This window comes from Chroicocephalus ridibundus, chromosome 6 (assembly GCF_963924245.1).
Source record: "Chroicocephalus ridibundus chromosome 6, bChrRid1.1, whole genome shotgun sequence".
Lineage (NCBI taxonomy): Eukaryota > Metazoa > Chordata > Aves > Charadriiformes > Laridae > Chroicocephalus > Chroicocephalus ridibundus.
Window position 1 is genome coordinate 17,539,903 of NC_086289.1, and position 22,557 is coordinate 17,562,459.

The 22,557-nt window shown below is 35.6% G+C and overlaps 1 protein-coding gene across 1 annotated transcript in view; it reads right to left on the minus strand.

Annotated features, from left to right (window-relative positions):
- Positions 1-22,557, minus strand: part of DNTT (DNA nucleotidylexotransferase) — a 92,275-nt gene that overhangs the window by 52,793 nt on the left and 16,925 nt on the right. The window contains exons 4-7 of the mRNA XM_063338619.1: positions 18,326-18,496; positions 17,023-17,094; positions 13,854-13,977; positions 12,423-12,555 (exon numbers count right to left, since the gene is read on the minus strand). Of these exons, the coding sequence (XP_063194689.1) occupies positions 12,423-12,555; positions 13,854-13,977; positions 17,023-17,094; positions 18,326-18,496 (500 nt within the window). The remainder of the gene's footprint in view (positions 1-12,422; positions 12,556-13,853; positions 13,978-17,022; positions 17,095-18,325; positions 18,497-22,557) is intronic.

The window sequence follows — 22,557 nt, forward strand, 5'->3', positions numbered from 1 at the left end:
AATTAGAACGTTTAATCTCTTGACTCAGGTTGATGGTTGGACTAGATGATCTGAAAGGTCCCTTCCAACGTAGGCAATTCTATGATTCTATGACTCTAAACAACAGGCATTTGATCCTGCAAACCCTGAACTGTGCGGCAACTGAGCCTGCAAAATCTCTTTTGCAAATAGTGAACCACAGAATAACATTGTTCATCTTTGTAACTGCTCGCTAAGAGAGAGCAAAATATTCAGAACAACTTCATCTCTGGCATAGATGCCCTGAAAAACTTATGAGTAAGGCATACTAACAAACAAAAATTATCTTGCTGTATGAATAGTCAGAAATATATCTGAAAACATTTGAGGCATCAGAAAGCTCTCAAAGGAAGCAAAACACATGCAAGGAAGCAAAACACATGCAAGGAAGACTGCAAACGAGACAAAATGTAAGGAATAATTTCTACATCTGTCCTGAATTGCTTAGGGACAGGCATCAGAGTTCATAGGCAACCAGACGCTTAAGTAAAATTGTCTGAAACAAAATAAGAAATAGACACTTGTTTTCTGGTACACCTATGTACGTCTGACAGAAAGTTGGCTAAGCATCATTAGCACTATTCTTTCTGAACACATTAATTAAATCTCTTAATCATAATCAATCAGGCTCTATGCTTGGCCCATTAATGCTACCTTACACCTGACTTTACTGCCGGGAACTTAGTTGAGGACTGCTGGCAGAGTTTTGTAGCAATTTGCCTTTATGCGGAGTTTGATTCGATTTGCCTTTAGACTCAAGTACCGCTTTCTTTTGCAGGTCTTCAGTGTTACAAAGACAGTGTTACTATCTGTCTCTTTCCCACCTTGAGTTGCTTGGATTTTGTAAGGCATTCTCCTTTTAGCAGGTGAACCCCAATGAAAGTATTTTATAGATAAAATCTAAGCAGCAGAACTATCTAAGGAAATACGCATCCCTATCTCATCAAGGCCATGTACGTCTTTGATTTGACCTCTTGTTCTTCGTGTTTTTCTTTTATCTTACCACCTTATCTGAAATCTCCTGTCTCTTTTTATCTTGCTACTTCATCTTTCCCTGAATATATTCCACTATCTTAATAGTCCTCCTTGTACCTAATGCTCTATAACTTTTAGATTTTTACTTACCAGTTTTATGTACTATCATGAATATATTTTACTCTATAGCTATTTATTTGTGAGGCAGCCTGTAAAACCTTTAGTGCTCACCCATTTACAGCAAATACTTTTCAAGTAGTAGATTTTAAATATCCTACTTCATCATACTTCCTGGCCTGAGTATTAAAATCAGACTGTTTAAATTCACTGGCTGAGCATTTCAGAAATCAATGCATGATATTAGCTGTCTTCATGCCAAATGTTCAGAAGAGATACTCTGATTATTGTGACTTTTCAGAGCAGTACTTGAAAATATGATGCCTCCCTGGAATATCCATGTAAAAGGCCAAAAACTCCAACCATTAAAAAAATCTCTAATGACTGGAAAAACACTTGCTGGTGCTTGATTTTGCTACAAATTGTGAGTGATAGTAATTGTAATTGATAGTTTATTCTCTATATATAATCAGTCTATGTGTTATTTACAAGGAGGATTTAGCAGAGTTGGTCAGGAAAATAAGAGAAAGTAGAAGGATTTGTGTGGACTGTTAAATAGAAATGAGAAAGAAATGTTTTAATCCAAGTTGTCATTTCAATTTCTTGTCCAAACCCCGAATCAACACATTTCAGTGATCTTGAAAAGGCATTGTAACACTTCACAGAGGTTTCTGTGCTTCTGACTACCTCTCCCACCATGCACATACCCCTGTCTTTAGGTGAAATGACACAATATTGCATGAAACTTTTATAACTGAGGCTCGTCATGAAAAAGAAATTCTGACTAAAAAAAAAATTTCACTAAAGAAATACAAATCACTTGAATTATAACCTCTACGAGACAACAGAATAACATTTATGTCCACTTCTTTAATGAAGAACTGAAAATTTTCACAGAAAACAAACAATGCTTATAAACATTTTGGCACATATTTTCCAACTAATCCTAAATATAAATGTGCGATGTACTCCATTCACGATCTTAGTTTCTGTATGCTGACAATGTGAATATTGCAAGCCAAAACATATCAATGGTGTTATAGAACATCTCTATACCCAGTGATATACAAATTCTGCCCCAGTATTTAAAAAAAAACAACCAAAAAACACAACCCAAACATCAGTGAAACGCCTTTAAAATAAAACTCCAAAAAGTTTTTATCAAATCTTCACTGGATTGAGACTTTCTTATACACGGTGAATCGTGATAAAATTCAAAACTTACTGAAAATTAGATATTAATATTCTTTCTTTATAATATTCCTATTATAATATATCTAATATCAGTGGCATGAAAAAGAATGAGTCTGCAAACTGCATGAGCCCTATTTTATGCACTTCAAATTAACTGCAGCACATATAACACGACTGCTACAAAATAGTTCTAAGGTTATCATCATTGATCTTGCCTGAGATTTTTCTTGTAAAGAATTACTTGTCATTCTCTCTACAGATTTTGAAAATGAAGCTCATTCAGTCTGTGAATACATTTCTGTACATGTTAATCTTAGGTACCAATTATTTGTACAGCTTCCTTTTAATCAGAACAGCTTTTATTCCCCCATGACATATCATGCTCATCTACTCCCAAATTACCAAAACATTCAAAGAGCAATAGTTCACCCTTAGTGTAGGAAGCAGATTTTCAGACTTATAAAATTACACCGATAAATCAATTTTAGTACATGCTCTGTATCATGCTACCTGCCCCCCTGCCCCAGCCCCAGACTGTATGTTATAACAATGCCTGCGGCCATTGCATTTGATGTGATTTTTTTGGACGAAATGGTCTCCTGTTCACACTGTATCAGCACCGATGCCTGTGTCTTGTGCAAAAGACCTTTTGTGAGCTTATTTAATGTGTTTTACGCTCACTGAAAAATGACGTATTTGTATATTGGAAGAATTGTGTATTTGGGAGAATCATGTCCAAGGAAAGGCAGAGCATTTCCCCTTCCAAAAATAAAATAAATAAATAATAATTAAAAAAAGATAAGTGTTTTCAATATAAGTCATACCAGAACTTAGTAATTTACAGGTTTAATTTTCATAATGTTAATAGTAACCAATACTGCATCTGTTAATTGTTTTAAAATGCTGAATGAATAATTATTAGTTAATTTAGCATAATAAAAATCACGACAATTTTTATTGCTAACCTTTTTAAAAAGGGAATGGTCAGTAGAATATAGGTTATTAAGTATATTTCACTGATATATTGGGACTATAAATAGCTCCATAAATATATATATACTGTATATACATACTATAAATAGTCTTCTTTTATAACTTTTCAAAACATTCACTTTGGCAATCTCGTCTGGATAATTGTGTAAATAATGCAAAATCTGTTTTAACATTTTGGAATTCTAATGGTATATTATCTTAAAGGGTGCCACTCCGCAAGCCACTGGAGTTTGGAGCTGGGAGTACTGTTATTTGTACTGACAGCTGTCACCGCTTCTTTCCACTTAGCTGAGTCTAATGAGCCAGCTGTCATGATAGACTGGTATTTGTTTCAGAGCTAGGACTTTACAGCAGGAGAAAGCAAGTTACTTGTGGGCAGGTTCATAATCTGACACTCATACAAGCAACTAAAACAGCAAAACTTAAGCCAGTGGTGATATCTTCTCCAGCTAATGACAATACCATTCTCTTGCACTTTGATAACCAAAGCCACAGGAAAAGATAAATCTACAGTCCAAATCATCCGCAACCCAGTTCTTCAACATAACAGACATCCCAGATTGTTTTTGTTGTATCCCACGCTGAGCAGTAAACCCAGAAGCCTCTTTCCCCACGCCTGCCCCCATACACAGTGAAGGTTTTATCACAGTAGGCCGTCTCCGTTATATAGTGAAGGTTTTCAGAAACTGTCATCCAAAAATGAGAATAAACATCAAATGGAATTATGGAAACATCAAAGACACTTTTGAATGAACTATAATACATTTATAAAAATTTCTATTCCTTTTTTGTATACATATTACATTGTAAACACTAAAATAATCCATGAAAAGATTAAATAAAAACATATTACATTAATATAAAATTAACAGATTTAAAAAACATGGGACATCCATCTACTGTTTAAAGATTAGATTATTTGCAAAATGTCAGAATAAATTGATGAGGGAACTCTGCATTTTTAGGCCACTATTTTTCCTCACCGTTTCCTAAAATGTTTTCAGTGTGTAACTTCTTGGAAAATAATTTTCTTCATTTCTCAGTCATGCATCTTTCTTAAGACCTTAAATAGATCTTTCTGAGTTCCTCTTTCTTAAATTCCATTCGCTTACAAAACAAAGATGCTGTGATTTTTTGTTTTTTGGTCTCATTTCTACACATTATTCACCAACATTGCACAAAGCAACTGTTGTTCTTTTGACATTGCATCTCAATAAATGGATTAAATGAGCTGTGAATATCAGCATTTAACCAATAAAAAGAGATCTTTATTTATTTAAAATGTATCAGATCTGCTTCATCTAAAAGGCTAATTGAAAAGGCTATTCAGGTCAGCTGTGATATTAGAAGACAACTGAATCACATTTAATGCTACTTAAAGGATGTGAACAGGCTAAAAGAAAAATTAAACTATGGCCATTAAAATTTAATTTGACTTAGTGAAGCCATTAACATTTTGGTTTAATGCAGCGGCAAGCATTCTAAAAATATTTCCATATAATTCAGAAAGCCAGAATTGTCAAATGGCTGACCCTTACGTACCAAAAAAGATTGAAAGTGACCTTAAAGTGCAAATCAGAAAAAAAAGCTGAAGGAGAAAAATTCTTTGAATACCATGATTAGGTGTCATTATGTTCCTTCTTTATATATAGAGTCTTTGTATACATAGGTGTTTGTTATTACTGTACACACATAGATGTACATACATAAATCATCTGCTCTTATTCCAACTCATTTTTATTTTTTTTGTTGCTGCCTTTAAACTTTTGCATCATACCATATCTATCAGCAGCATTCTCTGTAACAGGGCATTTCTGCCTCTGATAACGACCAAATTGATCTATGTAGTTATCAGCCTAAGGTCAACCGAAAACTTTCTCTCATACACTATTTTAGAGTAAATTCTTATGGGAAAAGGCAACCTACATACAATTTGTGGTCAAAACCAGTTAGTCCCGTGAATTTTAGTCCTGTTATTACACTAGAAATAGTTGCATCTTTACTATAAATTCTTGCATTTTTTCTATTAATTGCACACTTTGGTTTTCATTTTAACATTAAATATCAGATTTGGATATCAGATGAACAAATCACTACTTTTATGTGAACTGTAAAGAAATAATCTATTTTTAAGACAATACCTTATCTTACTCCTAGTAATGTACTTGTGATATATTGCTTTACCTCTACAAGTTTGCCTTTGTAATCTAAAAATGCTACTGCAAATATTCCTTAGACTCTGTATAACGATTACTGTAAATATCACAAAGCAATCATCAATGCAGTAATTTTAAAGATTTTAGCCAGTTTCATATAGAAACTTTGTCTAGAATTAAAAGGGTAACAAATCTGATCATATATCAGTACATACATAAAATTTCAGATTGACTGCCTGACAAGGAAATACATTACTCCTAGCTCCTAGTTTTGGCTTTCATTCTCATTTTTTCCAATTCAGTTTGGTGGTTTGTTTTGTTTTGTTTTTTTTTTTTAAAAAAAAAAAGCTAATACAGAAGGCTTTGTTGTAATATTCCTAAAATAATATAATCTGGGTTTTCATATCTTGCTGTATGCACATTGTTTGCACTGTTCTGGCTTACTAGTAGTCATCATCAGTGATGATAGGAAATAGAAAACGCTAAAAACTGCTAAAGTTGTTACAAATTAATTTCAGGATGTGTAGGTATTCAGGGAAACCGTAAGGATAATCTAGCAAGTTTCTGGCTCTACATATACAGTGCAAAACCTCTGGGTTCCCAGAAACCAGTGGCATTGCCACCTTCACTCTGGACCCAGCACGTGAAGTAACTTAAGAGAGAAGAGAGGTATGTAACTAAACAGCATCCTTCTTATGGGCTGATAAACCTGTGAAAGTGGTAAAGGTTTGAGTAGAGTAGGGCATGTAAAAAAATCTTGTATCAACAATACAGTTTTTGAAAGGTTTTGAAAGAGTACACTGTGCTGAGTACTTGGCTGTCTCATGGATTCTTACAAAGTTGTTCTTGTCCGTGACTCCCAGATACCTTATGCATCAGCTTCTACTCCATGATTCATCATGGCTAATAATAGATGAAACTAGTGGAAAAATAATCAAAGCTCTAGTGACAAAAGGAAGTGTCTGAATATTACTCCAATAGATTATCTTCTAAATTGACTTGACTAGCCATTAATTTGGATAAAAATTATTTTCTTCTTTCTCAACTTAGTTTTTAATGGGTTACAGAAAATTAGAAGCAGGAACTAGTGATGACCTCTGTTCTTCCCCAGTTGTAGTGCGTCTAACTCCTGACACAGAATATTTTTATTCAGAGCAACCCAATACCTCAAGGTCAAACACTTCTAAACTTGGGGAGTTCGGTAACGTGAAGCTGTTTTGCTAAACTATAAGACCAACCAGATCAGATTAGAACATCACTGACTTAAAAGCCTCATCCAGCGCGGACTGTAGTTTATCAGAGGCAAAGCTGTGCTCATGAATGATGTCCGAACAGTCTCTTCAGTCTGTTGCTGGAGTGCAAACTACCATATCAGCTCAAATGCTCAGTGAGCAGCTTGCCTCACAGCTCCTTTATAGCAGATCTCTCCCTGACAAAATGAAATAACAGCAGATAAAAATGTTACTTGTTATAACAGCAGTGGAAGAAAGTGAGCAGAAATTACAGCATTTGGACTTGAGCAGCTGGGTACAGTTTATATCTTCCCTTATTATAGTTTGTGTTTTGGAGTAAAAAAGAAAAGCATAGAAATAACTGTATCTAAGAATATCGTAAATTCAAAGATACGCTGTAACGACAAGATGTGAGTAGAATAAGGAACCTCTGCTTAGGAGTTTGTCCAAAAACTTAATGAAAGCAGCTTTAGCTAAATTAATTATATTCGTTTGAAGTCTGGCACTATTTTAATCCTAGATCCGAGCAAAAAGAAAACAATTTTCCTAACAGGACTTCAAATACATTTATTTCTCAGAACCTAACAAAGATTTGGAGTCAAGACAGGTGCTCTAGCCTCATCATAGAACCTCTACAGCCTGCTGAAGAATATTTTTATTAGGAGCATCCAATATGAAAAGGTCAAATAGAGCTCTTTATACGGATTTATCAAGGAATTCACTCAGAGGCTACATGACTAGCTCAGTTAAATAAACCATGAAGTCTTGAGTATACAACAAGACCTCACATTCTCTCATTTATAAGCATGTGTCAATACATTCAGATAATTACGAATCCAGATGCCCTACAGAAGTCTCATTTCTGAAATGAAGGTGCCACAATAACATTCGTTATTCATCAGTGTGTGAGTCTGTAAAATAACCTCTGGAAGTGTTTCTTTGTCCCAGCTATTTCATTTCACTTTATTTCTGAGATTGAAAGGAGGAATACCTTTAAACAATCTTCTTGATATACAACAGGAAAGACCAGAGTCCTGAGCCATGTCATTCCTTTATGCATTCTTTTGCCTTGTATGAAATGTCACTGCACACAGGAAAGAAACTTTTGCATTTTAATGTACAAAAACGTGGTGGTGCTGCCTGACAAACACACTGACCCTGTCCTTTGCACTCTTCATTGCTTTTCTATTAGCAATCCTTATCTTCAAATGTTACAGAGCCTCAAAACCTGATTTCTAAAAGATAATATAAAATTCAAACAAGGAGATAGTGATCTATAATTAGGCTCAGGTTAGAACAGAATTCAATAATAAGAGAGTCTGAGGCAAAACTTCCCTGAAGACTCATGCAGGAGAGGGGAATTAGCCTCCCACTCAGACAAACAAGTACACGAAAGGCACTAGTTATTCTCCTTGATGCATTGCCCAAGACACTTGGACACCTTCTTAAGAACTGCAATATGAAAACTTATCTAAAACAAAGTCAGTCCTTAGTCTACTTCACTCTACCTTAAGGCAAAGGCAGAAGAGGCTAACATAAGTATGTCTGAGTAAGTCTCATTTAAGGAAGTCAGAACTGAAATTGTGATACCAACAGGATGCCTAGGTAAAATACAATTTACTATATTATCAACAGGCATTATGTGCTTATATCATAGCTGTACAATCCTGCTGCTGCAGAGGTAACCACAACTATTTGAGTGTGCTACATGGAACACAAGAAAGCTGAAACCTAATTTATAAACCGTGAATCATATGGACAAAGCACGCAGAAAGACTAACAGAAAGCCATAGTGCAGTTAATGAACGCGATGATTTATTCTTATAATTTTATTCAATTATTATTCCAGATCCTTTTCTGAACTTCTGCACTCAAATTTAGTGTTTGTGAGTGTGTGTATTGAGATAAGAATAATAAGTACAGTGACTGAAGCCATAAAATACATACACTGTTTGATACTTTCTCCAAGTATTTTTGCTCTTAGGAATCCCTCAATCTAGATCAGCTCTTGCGGCAAAACCAAATATCAGGTAAATCACGTTGGCAAAACCCAGGATCTTGCAGAAAGTGGTGATAATGGTTCAGCCCATGCCCCATGCCAACCTTTTACTGAAGTCACTGTGAAGCCATTTTCTAACATGGAGCTATGGGAGAAAGGGGGAAAACTACTCCAGTTTCACCATCATGAAACCTAGTATGAAGTTCTCTGTCTACTTGTCATTACTAACAAACCCACAACAATGCTAATATTATTAATAAATAGCATTAACACATTGCTAATAGAAATCATATTTTCTGTAACAGGCACTAGTATATACAAGATGAGGTAATGCTATTACTACTGGAAAAACTCTTAATTCTCTTCATAGTATAGGATTACATTCTTCATAACCAGGAAAAAAAATTCTCATTTAACTCTCATTTAAAAGTGATAACTTTCATTAGCCTAAACTACACTTCTGACTTGGAGATACTTGGGACAAACACAGTATTAATCAGGGATGTCACACACTAAAATCAAATTTCTTTTATCCCCATGCCGGGACCTCTCTTTAACTCAGTGCTGGAAGGGAAACTTCACCCTCGGTGGCTTTTGTAACCTGTAATATCAGGTGCTACTCCCACCTCAGAATTTGTTTCATTAACTTTAAGAAGAAAACAGTCTTAAATCTCAGCAATTCAAAATAAGAGAGGCTGAGCACTGAAAATAATGCCATGCCAATTCCTGATTCAAATAGACTGCATGGTAAGTTCAGTCTTTCTGATAACATTGTCCATGGTATGTTTTATATTGCACTGTCAGCATCTTTAATACTTCCTTCTATACAGTCGAGCTGGTAGACCTCACTAGATAGACAATGAAATATATTCCACACTGTGTGGGTGCAATTTATTTATTTCATAGCTACAATTGTTCTACTTCTGTATTTCCATACATTTCAGTGTTGTAATTTCTGTTTCAAAATGACCCAGAGAAGTGTCAGAAATAGATCTTAAAAAAAGAAAAAAATTCTCCCGATCTCTCATATGAAACTCATATGAAACTATACCAACTGAAACTCAAGGAAGATGTTTTACAGATGCTTAGCTAAGTGTTTCTGTAGGGGAATAACAAAGCATAAACTCATCCAGACTTCATTAATTTATTCTTTTCTGTTCCTGAATGATTTCAAATTGGGGAGATACTGAAGGGTTGCCACCACAACCCCTTATTTCAGTTACTTTTAAGTCTTTGTATTCCTTTATGGATTCAGATAGCTGAAAAGAGAGTTGCCTTCAACCAAACACAGTATTATTGCCACTTCCAACCAAAGACACAAGGAAAACACTTCTGATTAAAAATATTTTATGAGTTATTGTTTCGTGAAGACAGGCAGAAAGATGAAAGAATCGGAAAGCAAAGGCATCAAGGAAGTATCAGACTCTGAAGTCTGCTTCAGTAATATGACCCTTGAGAAGAGGTAAAAGAAAGAATTTGGGGGCTAAGCTGAAACTACAGAAATTTAGAGCAAAAGAAAAAATAAATTGTACACAACTGGTCAGAAAAACAGATCTTGGTATGTTCTCAGTAAGATTTCATCAGCTTTTACAATTTTCATGCCTTACTCTAACAACTTGCAGGTCTAGTATTTTGATTAAACCACATAGATCCACAGCAGTAATTTGGTTTTCACTTCTTGTCTATGGTCTTTTTTTCTCCCTGAATCTTCCACCATTCCGAATTAGAACAACACAAACAGTAGTCTCCAGTACTACCTAATCTGCAAATGGATCACTACTGACTTAATCCTGCTTCCTTGACACAAGCAGTGTCCTAACACAGTCTCCAGACTATCAAACCTGTGCTCAAAATATCCTTGTCTTTTCTCTTCAAGACTGCATCACTTCCACAGTGCATTGCCCATCCTTCTTTTTGTTTTCCTGTTGCTCTCTAACATACAACTGACAGACAAGTCTGTTCCTGCACTTGTGCTTGCAATTTGACTACTGACGGACTGATGCCCCAATGCTTTTATACTTTAGATAAGTGGCTTCTCTTGTGTTTGCTCTTAACCCTTTGAACTGCTCCTTCATTTATACCTGAAAGATGTCTCATCTACCACCATCCACGACTATGGCTTCTATAAACCCCAATTAGCATTAAGACTAGTACAAGAAGCAATACAGAAGACTAAAGGTGAAAGCTAAATCAAACCAAAGAAAAGACCATGAACAAGTTTGCTGGGGTTTCAAAAAAGGTATTATTTACTTGAATTTTATACTAGGCTTCCTAATTTTAATTAAAAGAACTACTGCAAGCTCTGATTTCATGAAATTCCAGAAATCTAATGGAAAAGGTCTAGTACCTCATTAAATATATCCAGCCGTGTGTTTGTTTCATAGCTTTGGGGAAAAAAAAACCGCACCTTTCCTGTAGTTCATATCTCCCCTACTGAATCTCCATGACTGTAGACCGCTAATGGCAGTTCTTTTCCTTGTAATTCATCCAGTTCTCCCACATAGTAAATAAGGTTTATGAGACTCCTGACTTTCAACTCTCCAGTCAAACCTGGAGGAACACAATCAACTGCTTATTTTTTCCAAGTTATGAAATAAATATACAAAACAAGATAAATCTGGGTCCTGGGGAACTAATATATTATTCAGGGCAATCATGAGCTATTTTTTCTCTTATGTTAGTAGTGTACAAGGTATAGTATGAGGGAGTCAAGTTGTTTGATTAATAAAATTTGCTTACTACTTTTATTAAAATATTTACATAATGATGAAAGAAACAAATAATAATTTGTTTAAACTTGATTAAATCAAGTTTTCTACAAATCCTACACTGCAGCGTTTGTTCCATGGGCTGGTAAAATATCATTTAGGACTGACATTTTGAAACTTAGGTTTTTAATACATTCTCTGCATATTGAAAGGCACATAATTAATACAGAAGATTTATGAGCATGACGCATACTACAAGTAGTGACATATAACGGGGGACTGAGTACAGAGCAAGGAACCCGATACTCCTGAAGACCATTCCCAGTGTCAATACTTTGCTATGTGGCTTTAGGAAAGCTCTCAAGTAAGTGCTGAAAGAATGAATTGTGTATGTCCCGAGCAACAGTTCCAGGTTTGGTTTTACAGAGCAAGACCAAAATCTTTAGGAACAAAAATCACCCAGGAAAGATATTCTGAGATCACCCCATCTGTACAGAGGTTAGTGTATATTCAGTTTAGTCAGTACTTTATATTCGGTTTAGTCAGTGTTTACTGCAAAGTATACCTCTAACACTACAAACTCTGCCTTAGCACAATTCAATCTCATGTGAGCAAGTTCTCTTAAAAAAAGCCCAAACCAGCAAACACAAAGATTGCCTTAATGACGTTGTATCTTTCTTTCAAGCATGGCCTTACAATAGTCTCAGCCCTGGGAATTCAGATCCACTAAAAGAGAAAAAAAAAAAGCTCAAGTACAGTATGTGATCTAAACATCATTTTTCCAGCAAGCTATTCGTAGGTAGATTTTGTTCTGACAAACCAACCATCTATATACCATCTATATAAAACAGAAGCACCTCGGAATGTCGTAGGATTGCTCTCCTGTTTGAAAACAAAACAAACAAAAAAAAACACATTGGAAACAAACTTATAATTTCCCACTAAGCTTTTTTGATTTTTCCAAGACACGAACATCATTTTGTGTGTACATGAATAAAATAGCCAAGTGACCTCATTTGTTTTCACTCACCTCCTGAAACCACCAGTTATGGTAACTAAAGCATCTGGTAGAAACGTACACACAGTATTCTTGACAATCAAGCTTACTGCATCCGCTTCTGCCTTAGATACACAGCTAACAAGGTCCTCATAGTAGAGAAACCCTGGAAATCAAAGGCAAAGAAGTGCCGATCACTCTGTGGAATTACCAAAATCTACATAGTGTTAGGTAAGCCCCATGTGAAATAGCCAATTCTCACCAAGAAGTTAAACCACGCAACTCGTACCATGGGCAAGGGAACCCTATCCAATGGGAAGAATTAAGAAATGCTCGACCTTGAACATGAAACTATAGACTTGTTTCAGGACACCTTGTGGGAAGAAATATGTTTTGATCCAGCTTCTTCAAGAGTCTTCCTTCCTCCCCACCATTCCTGGGGTCAGCCTCCTGCCTTGGGTGTGGGGGATCGCAGGCAAAAGACAGCCTAGCCCTTCCCTCATCTTTGTCCTTAGAGTTTATATTTGTCATTATAATTTAGCAGTTGGGATAATTGCTGCCCTTGCTGAGAACCTGAATATTTATAAATTACCCTGACTTCCCATCAACAGCATTTCTGGACATCCTGCTTTAAAAGGTGCTTCTCCTGAAATGACGGGGTTCTACCCAAGTACAGGGTTCAGAGGGATGTGAAATATCTCAGCTATCTTTATGTCTGATCACAGAGCTTGTATCAAAAGAGCCCAGTCCTGCCGCTTGCTTCACATTTGGACGATATATAAAAGAAAAAAGGACAAAGGAGCATGAATGTGGACAACGGATGATGCTGATCCAAGGGATTCTGAGGTGATGTAAAACATATGGGTTTAAAGCAAAAAATCAACTTACGTTATTTTAATCTCTTGCTATATAATCTTTTCTTAATGTAACTGATTCCTTTGTTTAAATGAGTTCCTTTATTTACGGAAATGGCACACAAAAAAAAAAACCTATGTGGAAGGAACATTATTTGTTTGGCCATGTTTAACACTTTAAAGTTAAGATGTGCTATGGTTATGGAAGTAATTTTACAAGTACTTTATTACAAATCTTGATTTATCACTGAAGTAGGAATGCCTTGAAGGAGACAGGTCTCCTCTGAAAAGCAGTTCTGGGCTTTCCTTACGTTGTAATTTTTTCATGACTTGTGCAATAATGACCCACTAATTGTTTTGCATATAAGAGCAGATTTCACTGGGTATCTGTGTAAGCAATTTTTAAAAATACCCATATTCGTATGTTTTGAATGACACTATTTTTAATTAGGAGCTCTGTTAGTCCAAATATTTTAACCCAATAATTTAATAATCACAAGAGACTGCAGCAAGAAAATGGATGTATAAATGAACTTTGCCTGCTCCTCTGATTCTGTTACCAAGTTCTTAGAGCACCAAAATACAACTTTTTATGAGGCTTTCACCTTACCTGCTTTCTGCATTTTTGAGAGCTTCAAGGTCTTGACAGCTTTTACCTCTTCCACAGTTCGTAAACCCATTCTGTACCATTTCTCAGATGTCTTCACTCCCACTCCAAAGACTGAAGTAAATTGCTAAGGTCAGTAGAAGAACACACATATCAGCGTTGTGTTCTAAAGGAGCAGTGAATTAACAATAAGCAGGTATCAATGAGTTCTCACAGGGAAAATACTGGGCTGAGTTTATTCTACATCAAAGATAAATAATAGTATAATACAAACATACAGATTCAGCTTGCTTTCTTTGCATAGTGGTGTTGAACAGACTGTTTTTTTTATACATGGACAGTTCTCAAAGTGAAATCTAAATAATAATATCGTATTGTTTATATATTGTTAATAGCCCCAGCAGCTTTATGTGATTTACCTAAATGCACACTTTCAACTAAGGTTTGGAATAAGGATAGTAGTCTTTATTTTTACTGCATTTCTTAATATAAATGCAAACAATAATGTTAAGTAGCTGGATTCCCTTACTCTGACTTCATAGAATAAGAGATGTCTCAAGACTATCTTCCTAATTTGACTGACATTATGATTTTGTCTTACATGTTCCACCAGCTCTCAGTTGTACACACGATGTTGGTGATGCCGCATTCCCACAAGATGGAGTCAGTGGGAACCTTGTGGCTCTTTAAATTCTGCATCGAGGGCAATGGGTCTCAATGGGGCATGGAAACAGATGATAAGTACATAAAGATAACTAATCTACTCTTATACTGCATTCTATGAAACCCATATGTTTCAGGGGTCTGTGTTCCAAAATGGGATTCAATTTCAAATACAAATGGTAACTTTCATTTGTTTGCATGTAACAGTCTTACAATTCTTCAATCCTCATGTGAGCCAAGCTAAATTCTTATATGTCTTATTTGGAGCACAGATGTCACTATTTTGCCCACTAAAAAAAAAAACAAAGACCAAATCTACCAGTCTCTGAAGTTTTAGTATGGTTATATTCCATTTATTCCAAAGTCATTTTGTACAGTAACTTATTCCCCACGAAAGGATGTAAAGCAAAATGTCACAGTTGTAAGCATTATTCAGTGGATCAATATCTCAGATGAACACTGATATGAAAGCAAGAGGGAAAACTTTCATGCTTGCCCAAAAGCACGTTCTTTATGTTCAATTTGTCAATACTGAAGCTCTCAATAGTTTCTTTGTACTTTTATAGAATTCAATGAGTAGCTGTGTAAGACACGAATAACTGCTGTTTTCCATTGAATCTACAACCTATGAATTCCAACCATGCTAGCTTTATTTTGTGTTTTTCTAATGAGATTAATTCTTTGGAAATAATTAAGATAAAGAAAAGAGAAGAATTAAAATCTTGGATAATATTAAATAGGAATTACCCTACATTTTGTATATAATGGATGAAATTACGTATTCTTTGTCCAAATCATGGGTCTTTATGAAAGAATGTGATTTTTTAAATACTTAGATTGTTATCTTTTAATGCTTTTGCTAGTGCTAAAAGATTTTCAAAAGGGTCTACTACTGGGTTTAGAACTATTCCAAGACACTTAATTAATATTGGGATAGAGAACTAAAGAAAATGGATTCTATCCCACTGTAAATTTTTAGAAAAAAAAAACCACACATTTTTTTCTTTCCATTCTAAGATGCATTATTATTCAGCATATTTATAGATGTCAGTTTAGAGACATTGCCAGGAGTGCAGTGCGAGTAGCAGGTAGCCCATTTCTTCCATTGTGTATGCAAGCATTGCTCTTTTCCAGCTGGTGAAAGTGAATTATATGAACTTGTCCTCTGTGGCATCCACTTCCATAAGGAGGCAAACTGACCATGTCATTCACATACCCTACATCTAAACCACAGACTGTATAAGTTATTTCAGTCGTTTCATAACCATGGTCCTGGGACCAACAGTGATCTTCTAAGTCATGACAAGTGATTTGCAGCAGCTACTGCAAACATGTTAAACACTAAAATTTAGGAATTCACTAGTAAAATGGGATTCTTCATGGCTTTCTTAGATACACATAAAAAATTGTTGGGAAAAACTGGCTACAGCCCATTTAGCCAAAACGTTGAGACAGGTTCAGCTGAACACAGGTTCAGCTATACAAAAGAACCACATAAATTTGTTGTAATTTGGCACGTGAAACCAGGCATAAAGCATATTGGAGGTAATCTGTCCCCTGATAGGTTTCATTCTAATCTCCAAGAAATTTTCTTAAACACTGAAACATAAGACTTAATGGCTGATCCTCAATCTCTATTACCATTAATAAGCCAGTCTGTTGCCTGAATCCTGCTATACATGTGAACCTACACGTCTTTTCTGAGTAGTGCTGTAGATGGCATCAACAACTATCACTGAACATCCTTTCATACTTGTATTACAGGTCAGAGAGAATGGAAGAGCTTTTCAATATCTGAAGCAAAAGTGAGTAATTCAGGGGAGAATTAAACAGTCCCATTCATTTTACTCTCTGATTTGAATTTTTCTGAAGACCCAAACATGATATTTTTAGAGATTAAAACTGCAGATAAAATTGAAAAAATATTTTTCCAGTGGAGAATTCACTGAATAGTTAAGAAATGGGAACTGGAGTATTCATGCAGTTTAGATTCCCTGTAACTTTGAGATGTGTGACCATGATTCTGAATCTACAATTTGCCTAACAAAGAAATATCTCCAGTCCTTTTCCTTCTGCCTCACACAAAAGAGAATTAAAATAGATCTGAGTCATCTTCTTCACGTGGTATTTTCTTAATGCCAGAATAAGATGGTGTAGTGTTATAATGATAATCAACCGACAAAAACAACAACAACAACAAAAAAGAACAAAAACCCCCATTGGGTTAAACTTACAGAAAAGAGTATGCATTACATTAGTTTTCAGGAAAAAGATTGTTTAGTTCAAGCTTACAAGGGACTGTGTATGCATCACATTAATTAGAAAGGTAACTGATTTCACCATTATTCTTTACTCTATCACTATTTCTCTCTCTCTCTTTCTCTTTATTAAAGACCTTTCTTTGTTCTTGATATTGGATGTTGCTTTATAATAAAATCTATGGTTATGTCTAAATTCTACTAAAGGGAGGGAAATTTTAAGCAGCAGCAACAAACTTCAAAAGATATACCTTAAATGATTTGTATCGTTCATCATTTAACACTTCTTCAGCTCTAGAACTCTCCCCTTCTTCAATAATCTCCTAAACAAAGAAAAACATTACTTTAAAAAAAATAACAAGTTTACAATAAAATGTAGTAAAATAATCTAAAAGAAAGTCTTATCAATCTGTGCAAACATGAAGAGCATCCTTAGTGAGTGTACTGTTTTATTCCATTAGGATCAAATTCTGCAATCCTTTTTAAGAAAGAAAATTACTGAGGGATGAAGGAGAAACTGGAACCACAGAATAAATTTCACAGTACTTATTTACTCATAAATTTACTCAAGGATGAAGTAGAAACTGGGACCACGGAATATATTTCACAGTACTTATTTACTCATAAATTCACAGCCAGAAAGCAGTTATTTATCATAAGCTATCAATGAGTTGTCTTGAAAATTAGATTTCATTATTTGGTTGCATTTACTTCTCTTAAAAGCAAGAGCATTGTAGGAACAGAAATATATATTCTTGAGTATACAGTTCCTTTAGTCTTTCTGATAAAAACTAAAAAAAAAAAAAAAAAATACCACCAAAAAACCCACCAACAAAACCCCAACAAGTCACCTCAGTCCCCAGGTAGCAGGTACAAAGGGCACCTCAGAGGCTACATTCTTGACTAGCGGAGCGAAGCAAACAAGGAGCCAGAGTGAATCACAACACTCAGCAATGACCTCGCCAGACAGCTGAGACCCCCTGACCAGCTGCCTGCTGGAATAACAGCACCCAAGATGTGGGGTCCTGAAAAGGCTAAGAATTAAAGAAAAATGCAGGGAATACTCAAAGCTCCAGTAAGATTGTAAAGTTCATCCATCACCAGAATAAAAGGCTCTGCTATAACTCAGAGAAAGGCAGGGTTTAACACTAAAGTACTAAAATATTTACCAGTTCTGCAAAAATAGTATTTCTAATAAAGCATTCAGGTGAGCAAAGTGATGTTGCCAAGGGCAGAAGTCACACGAACAGAACTATTACCAGTTAACCTGTCACATCCAAATCAGAGAGGCTTTTAAAAATTACATAGAAAGATGATACTGCATTATGTACTAATTTGTATTTATTATGAAGGGTAGGTGTTCCATGACAGAACCTTGTTACGACAAAAGGTTTCCAGAAACCATTGCATTCTTAGTAACAAGGATAATGTAACGTTATTACAGGAAATACAGAAGGTTGTGTAAATACACAGAGATATCAATGCTCCACTCCGTGACCTCTAAAAGTAGATCTGTAAAAGAATCAATTGGCAGATAATTCAGAGGTATGTTACCTCAATGACATCTCTGACTCGGTCTCCCATGCAGGGCAACCCTTGTATATCTTTCATTCTGGTTACTGGAAATGGAAGGCATTTCAGCACAGAAGCTGCTCTCAGAAATTCCAGGCAGAATATTTCATTTTCTTTGAACTCATAATTTTCAGCCATTACCTCAAGGGCATCCTGGGGAGAGGAAAGAGGAGAGGTGTAGAAAAAAAGTTAAAGGTTAATAAAAGCTTAAACTACTCAGTATGCTCCTTATAAAGGTTACTTTGTACGCTAATTCAAGAATGATTTCCTTATACTAGGGTGAAAAGATACAGTTCATACAAAAAAAATTCATCATAATTTTCTAAACACTTGAAATTTTCTAAGTATCATAAAAATTGTATTTTAGAGACAAATGTGGGAAAAGACTCTTATTTGTAACAAGGCCAAACTTTAACAGCTTTTGTGAAATAAACTTTCCATACTCTATGCAGATATAATAAATCAGCATGAAATCGCACTATAATATTTAGAATTGTGCCCAAACGCGAGTAATCCAGCAAGTCAGTACATGATAACTTCCTTTTCACACACAACCAAACAGGAGTCTGTGTCAATACTAGAAATCATCATCTTCTTTTTGAATTTGCAGCCATGTTTCTATTTTGTAATTTAAGGAACAAACTTGCTTTTTCCTCATTTTTTAGATGTATGACCTATGCAAATAGAAATATATTTTCTTTATGGTTCTTCAGCTATCCATGGCTTGGTTTATTCAACGTGGCACTCAAAACCACCTGGAGATTGCTGGTACAATTCTTTTTTCTTTATTTTTTTTAACTATCCACATGTCATTTATGCAGCTTTGGAGTCTCCCTCCCCCTCAGAGTTTATAAATCTTAATAGCAACAATTTTTAGAAATGAAACGCAAGGAACAGATCACACAGTGGTGATGAAAAGAGGCAGGGTTATTTTAGTTTCCCATTGTAGGATACTGTATTTTGGGAGAGAACAAATGCTGCAAAAAAAGTTTGTGAATAACCCAAGGTAAGAACTTACGAAGGCTTGCAGCTGATTAGCAGCTGGAAATCTGAGTTCTTAATGAAACCTTGCACAAAACCTCATAAATTTTCAAGACTGCAAAATTAAGTGGTTTCTTCAGAGACTTTTAAGAGTGCACCATTTCCAGAAGAGACTTTCACTGTGCAAAATATTTATCTAAAATGCATCCCGCACCTGGCTGTTAGGGATGGTCTGGTGCGCTATTCCAACAGCACAGGGCAGGCTACGGACTATAAACCATCCAGCCTTGCAAAGCTCCCACGCTGCCCCGCATCCTGCTCTCCTTCTGGAGATCCCCTTTCTTACTTTTCAGCCAGTCTCTAAAGAGCAGCCAACAGGTCCTGGTCTTCAAAGGGCCATATCTCCCACTATATCAGCTGCTGCATTGCCTTCCTGTTTTCCAACTTAGTCCTGTTTCTTCTTTGACCCATGAGGCATTACAAAATATCAAAGTGGCTGTCAGCGTGCATCTGCCTGCAATTATCACTTTACTGAGCTGTAGACCAAGTGTCTGTTCAGAAACGGTTTTGGAACAAGGATAAGTAACACTCTGTGATACAGATATCGACAGCAAATAGCTTACTAGAACAATGACCACAGCGGATAGTAGGAAGGAATAAGATTAAACAGCTTTTTCCTGCCCTCAGTGTTTATGGGATCACTGTTCATATCTAGGCTCAGATGTCATTTCAGTTGTAATTAAATGTATTATTATATAGTTTAAAGAAAAATAATTTTTTTATTTTGTTTTGATTTTTATGTTTGCATTAACATGTTCTACATTGGAAGATAAAGCCAAGTAAAAACCAGCAAGGCCTTGCACATCCTGCTACATGCGTAATATCTCCAAGTGAACTGGAGTCAGTTCCAAGTCCACTAACTGACGTGACAGCAAGTCCAGTGAAGTCATCCCTTTATTACATCCACAGAAGTCAGAACAGCATCTGTCACTCTGCATTGAAGGAATACAGCCTAATTTCAACAACAACAAGATTTTACTGGAGGTACAGTCATTTAGATCATTAAAATAGAACAGCTTCTTAAAATTTAATGTACCTTTCACAATGAATGTATATTATGAACGTATTACATTTCATTGTTTGGTCAGTTCCAGAAAAATGATTTGTTGCGTTGTTCAGATTATAAACATTATAGTCTCATTGAAGCAAAATGAAGGTTTTAATCAAAATCTTCTAGAAAATGTTGTCTCTACTGACCCTACGATTTGCAAAACTTTCCTCTTAACAAATCAAAAATATGAGATATGAATTGGTTTGACAGTATCTCTTTGGAAGAAATAGGTACCTTAGATGAAACAAACATTTCACTTTCCTTTTTTTTTTTTTCTGTGCTACCATGTTAAAGTGTGTAAAAACAGTTAATTAGGGCTTGCTACAGAGAATTTTCTTTGTTCTGTATCCTCAGTATAACTTCCCTCCTTGATTTCTCTGAGAATCAGTCACCTATTGTCCATCTCACTGGAAGAATCCTCCCCTTAGCTGCACATTTATTTACCAGCTACCCCAATTACCCTGATTAGTAAGTGCTCTGAATGCCATTTTCATAACATTTCATGGAAGACCTCTTGAGATAGAGAGCTGTTTAACGAGATGCTTGATCTGGAAGTTTCTACCACTATTTACATTCTACTAGCCCTTGGGTATAAGGAATCAAAGGGAGGGGGGAGAACACTCCTTTGAGGGGGGGAGGGGAGGGAGGGAACAAAAAAAAAAAAAAAACCACACACAAAAAACCCAAAAAGAATATTCAGTTACAAAAATAGTGCAAAAAACCCTTCCTTCCTTACAGCTGCCTTTAAAGTTCTTGCAGTGGCTAATTGTTGGATTTATTCAATTGCTATTCTTTTTTCTTCTTTCCTACATTTAAGATCTTTATTTGCTTGACAGATTATGTTGTATTTAATTATATACTTTTTGGTTAAAGACAGGTGCACATTATAGTTCCTATCTGGAAAGAAAACTAATGCAGAAAAAGGGGAAACTACTAATTTGAGGTCACAAGCAACATGGCTTCATCCCAGCTTGCATATGGAAGAAAAAACACAGCATACACAGTACTGCAAAGTAAATGGAGAAATACATTTCACAAGCCGGGTGACAGGAGTCAGGCGTTTCCTCTGCTGTGGTTTTTTTTGGATATTCTTCCCAGTTCTTATTCTTTTTATTCTTGATCAGCTTCAAAGATTCTTTCCTACTGTGCAGTAGAAGGTGTTAATTCTTGCCTTAAGAGAGGTTTACAGTTCTATTCCCCAAATTATGATCACTTTTGCTTCCTTTTTCTCTCTTTACAATTTGTCCCCCGTCAATACTCAAGAAATCAGTGTCTGGCAAGAAATTTCTTACTCTGGTTAACACTAGCAGGATTAATCAGGGGACAGAACCAAAAAGGTATAGTTGCTACCTTCTTGTTAAAATAGTCTATGCAGGCAAAACAGACAGAAAACACTTCTCGCAAGTACCTGCTCAGCAGTATGTAGTAATGACAGAGACCGGCAAAGTCATCTTCTTGATTAGGAGGCTCAAAAACTCTAGGGATGTTTTTTCTCACTCCCAACAGGCGGCCTTCTCACACACACATTTAAATAGATGTATTCTACACTGAATAATCAGCCATCATGATAAATGTCTGCATATACCAGCAGCACTGCTGTTTTAGAGAGGTATTGGCCCCTTCCTACTAGCGGGAGGGCAGTTTTCAGAAAAGCTGTGTCACCACCATTATTGAAAAAGACAATCACATGTAGCGTTTTACTCAGAGGCTGTTGACAGTCAATGAGAAAATACAATCAAAGCATGTTTATCATTCTAGTTTGCATTTTTCAGTGTTTTCCTGCCTTTGCAAAGCTCATTAAGCTGTTTTAAATAAACAATTAAATAGTATTGAATATTCATTATTCCGGTACAAAACATTGCTTGCAAATGCTGCAATTAATTACAGATCTGTCCTTTTACATAAAGCTGCTTTTGACATTCTTTTTGATAAAATCTTTCTGCTTTAAAAAAAGAAAGCAACTGATTCCAAGTGGAGTTGCTGTCTACTGAATATTATAGTCCATATAGAATAATATTCCAGAGAGAAAAAGCACATGAAACTCCTATATTAGCTGAGAAAAAACGTGCAATCTATTAGATCTCTCGTGAAATCTACTTATGGTGATATAAAAAAGGAGAGT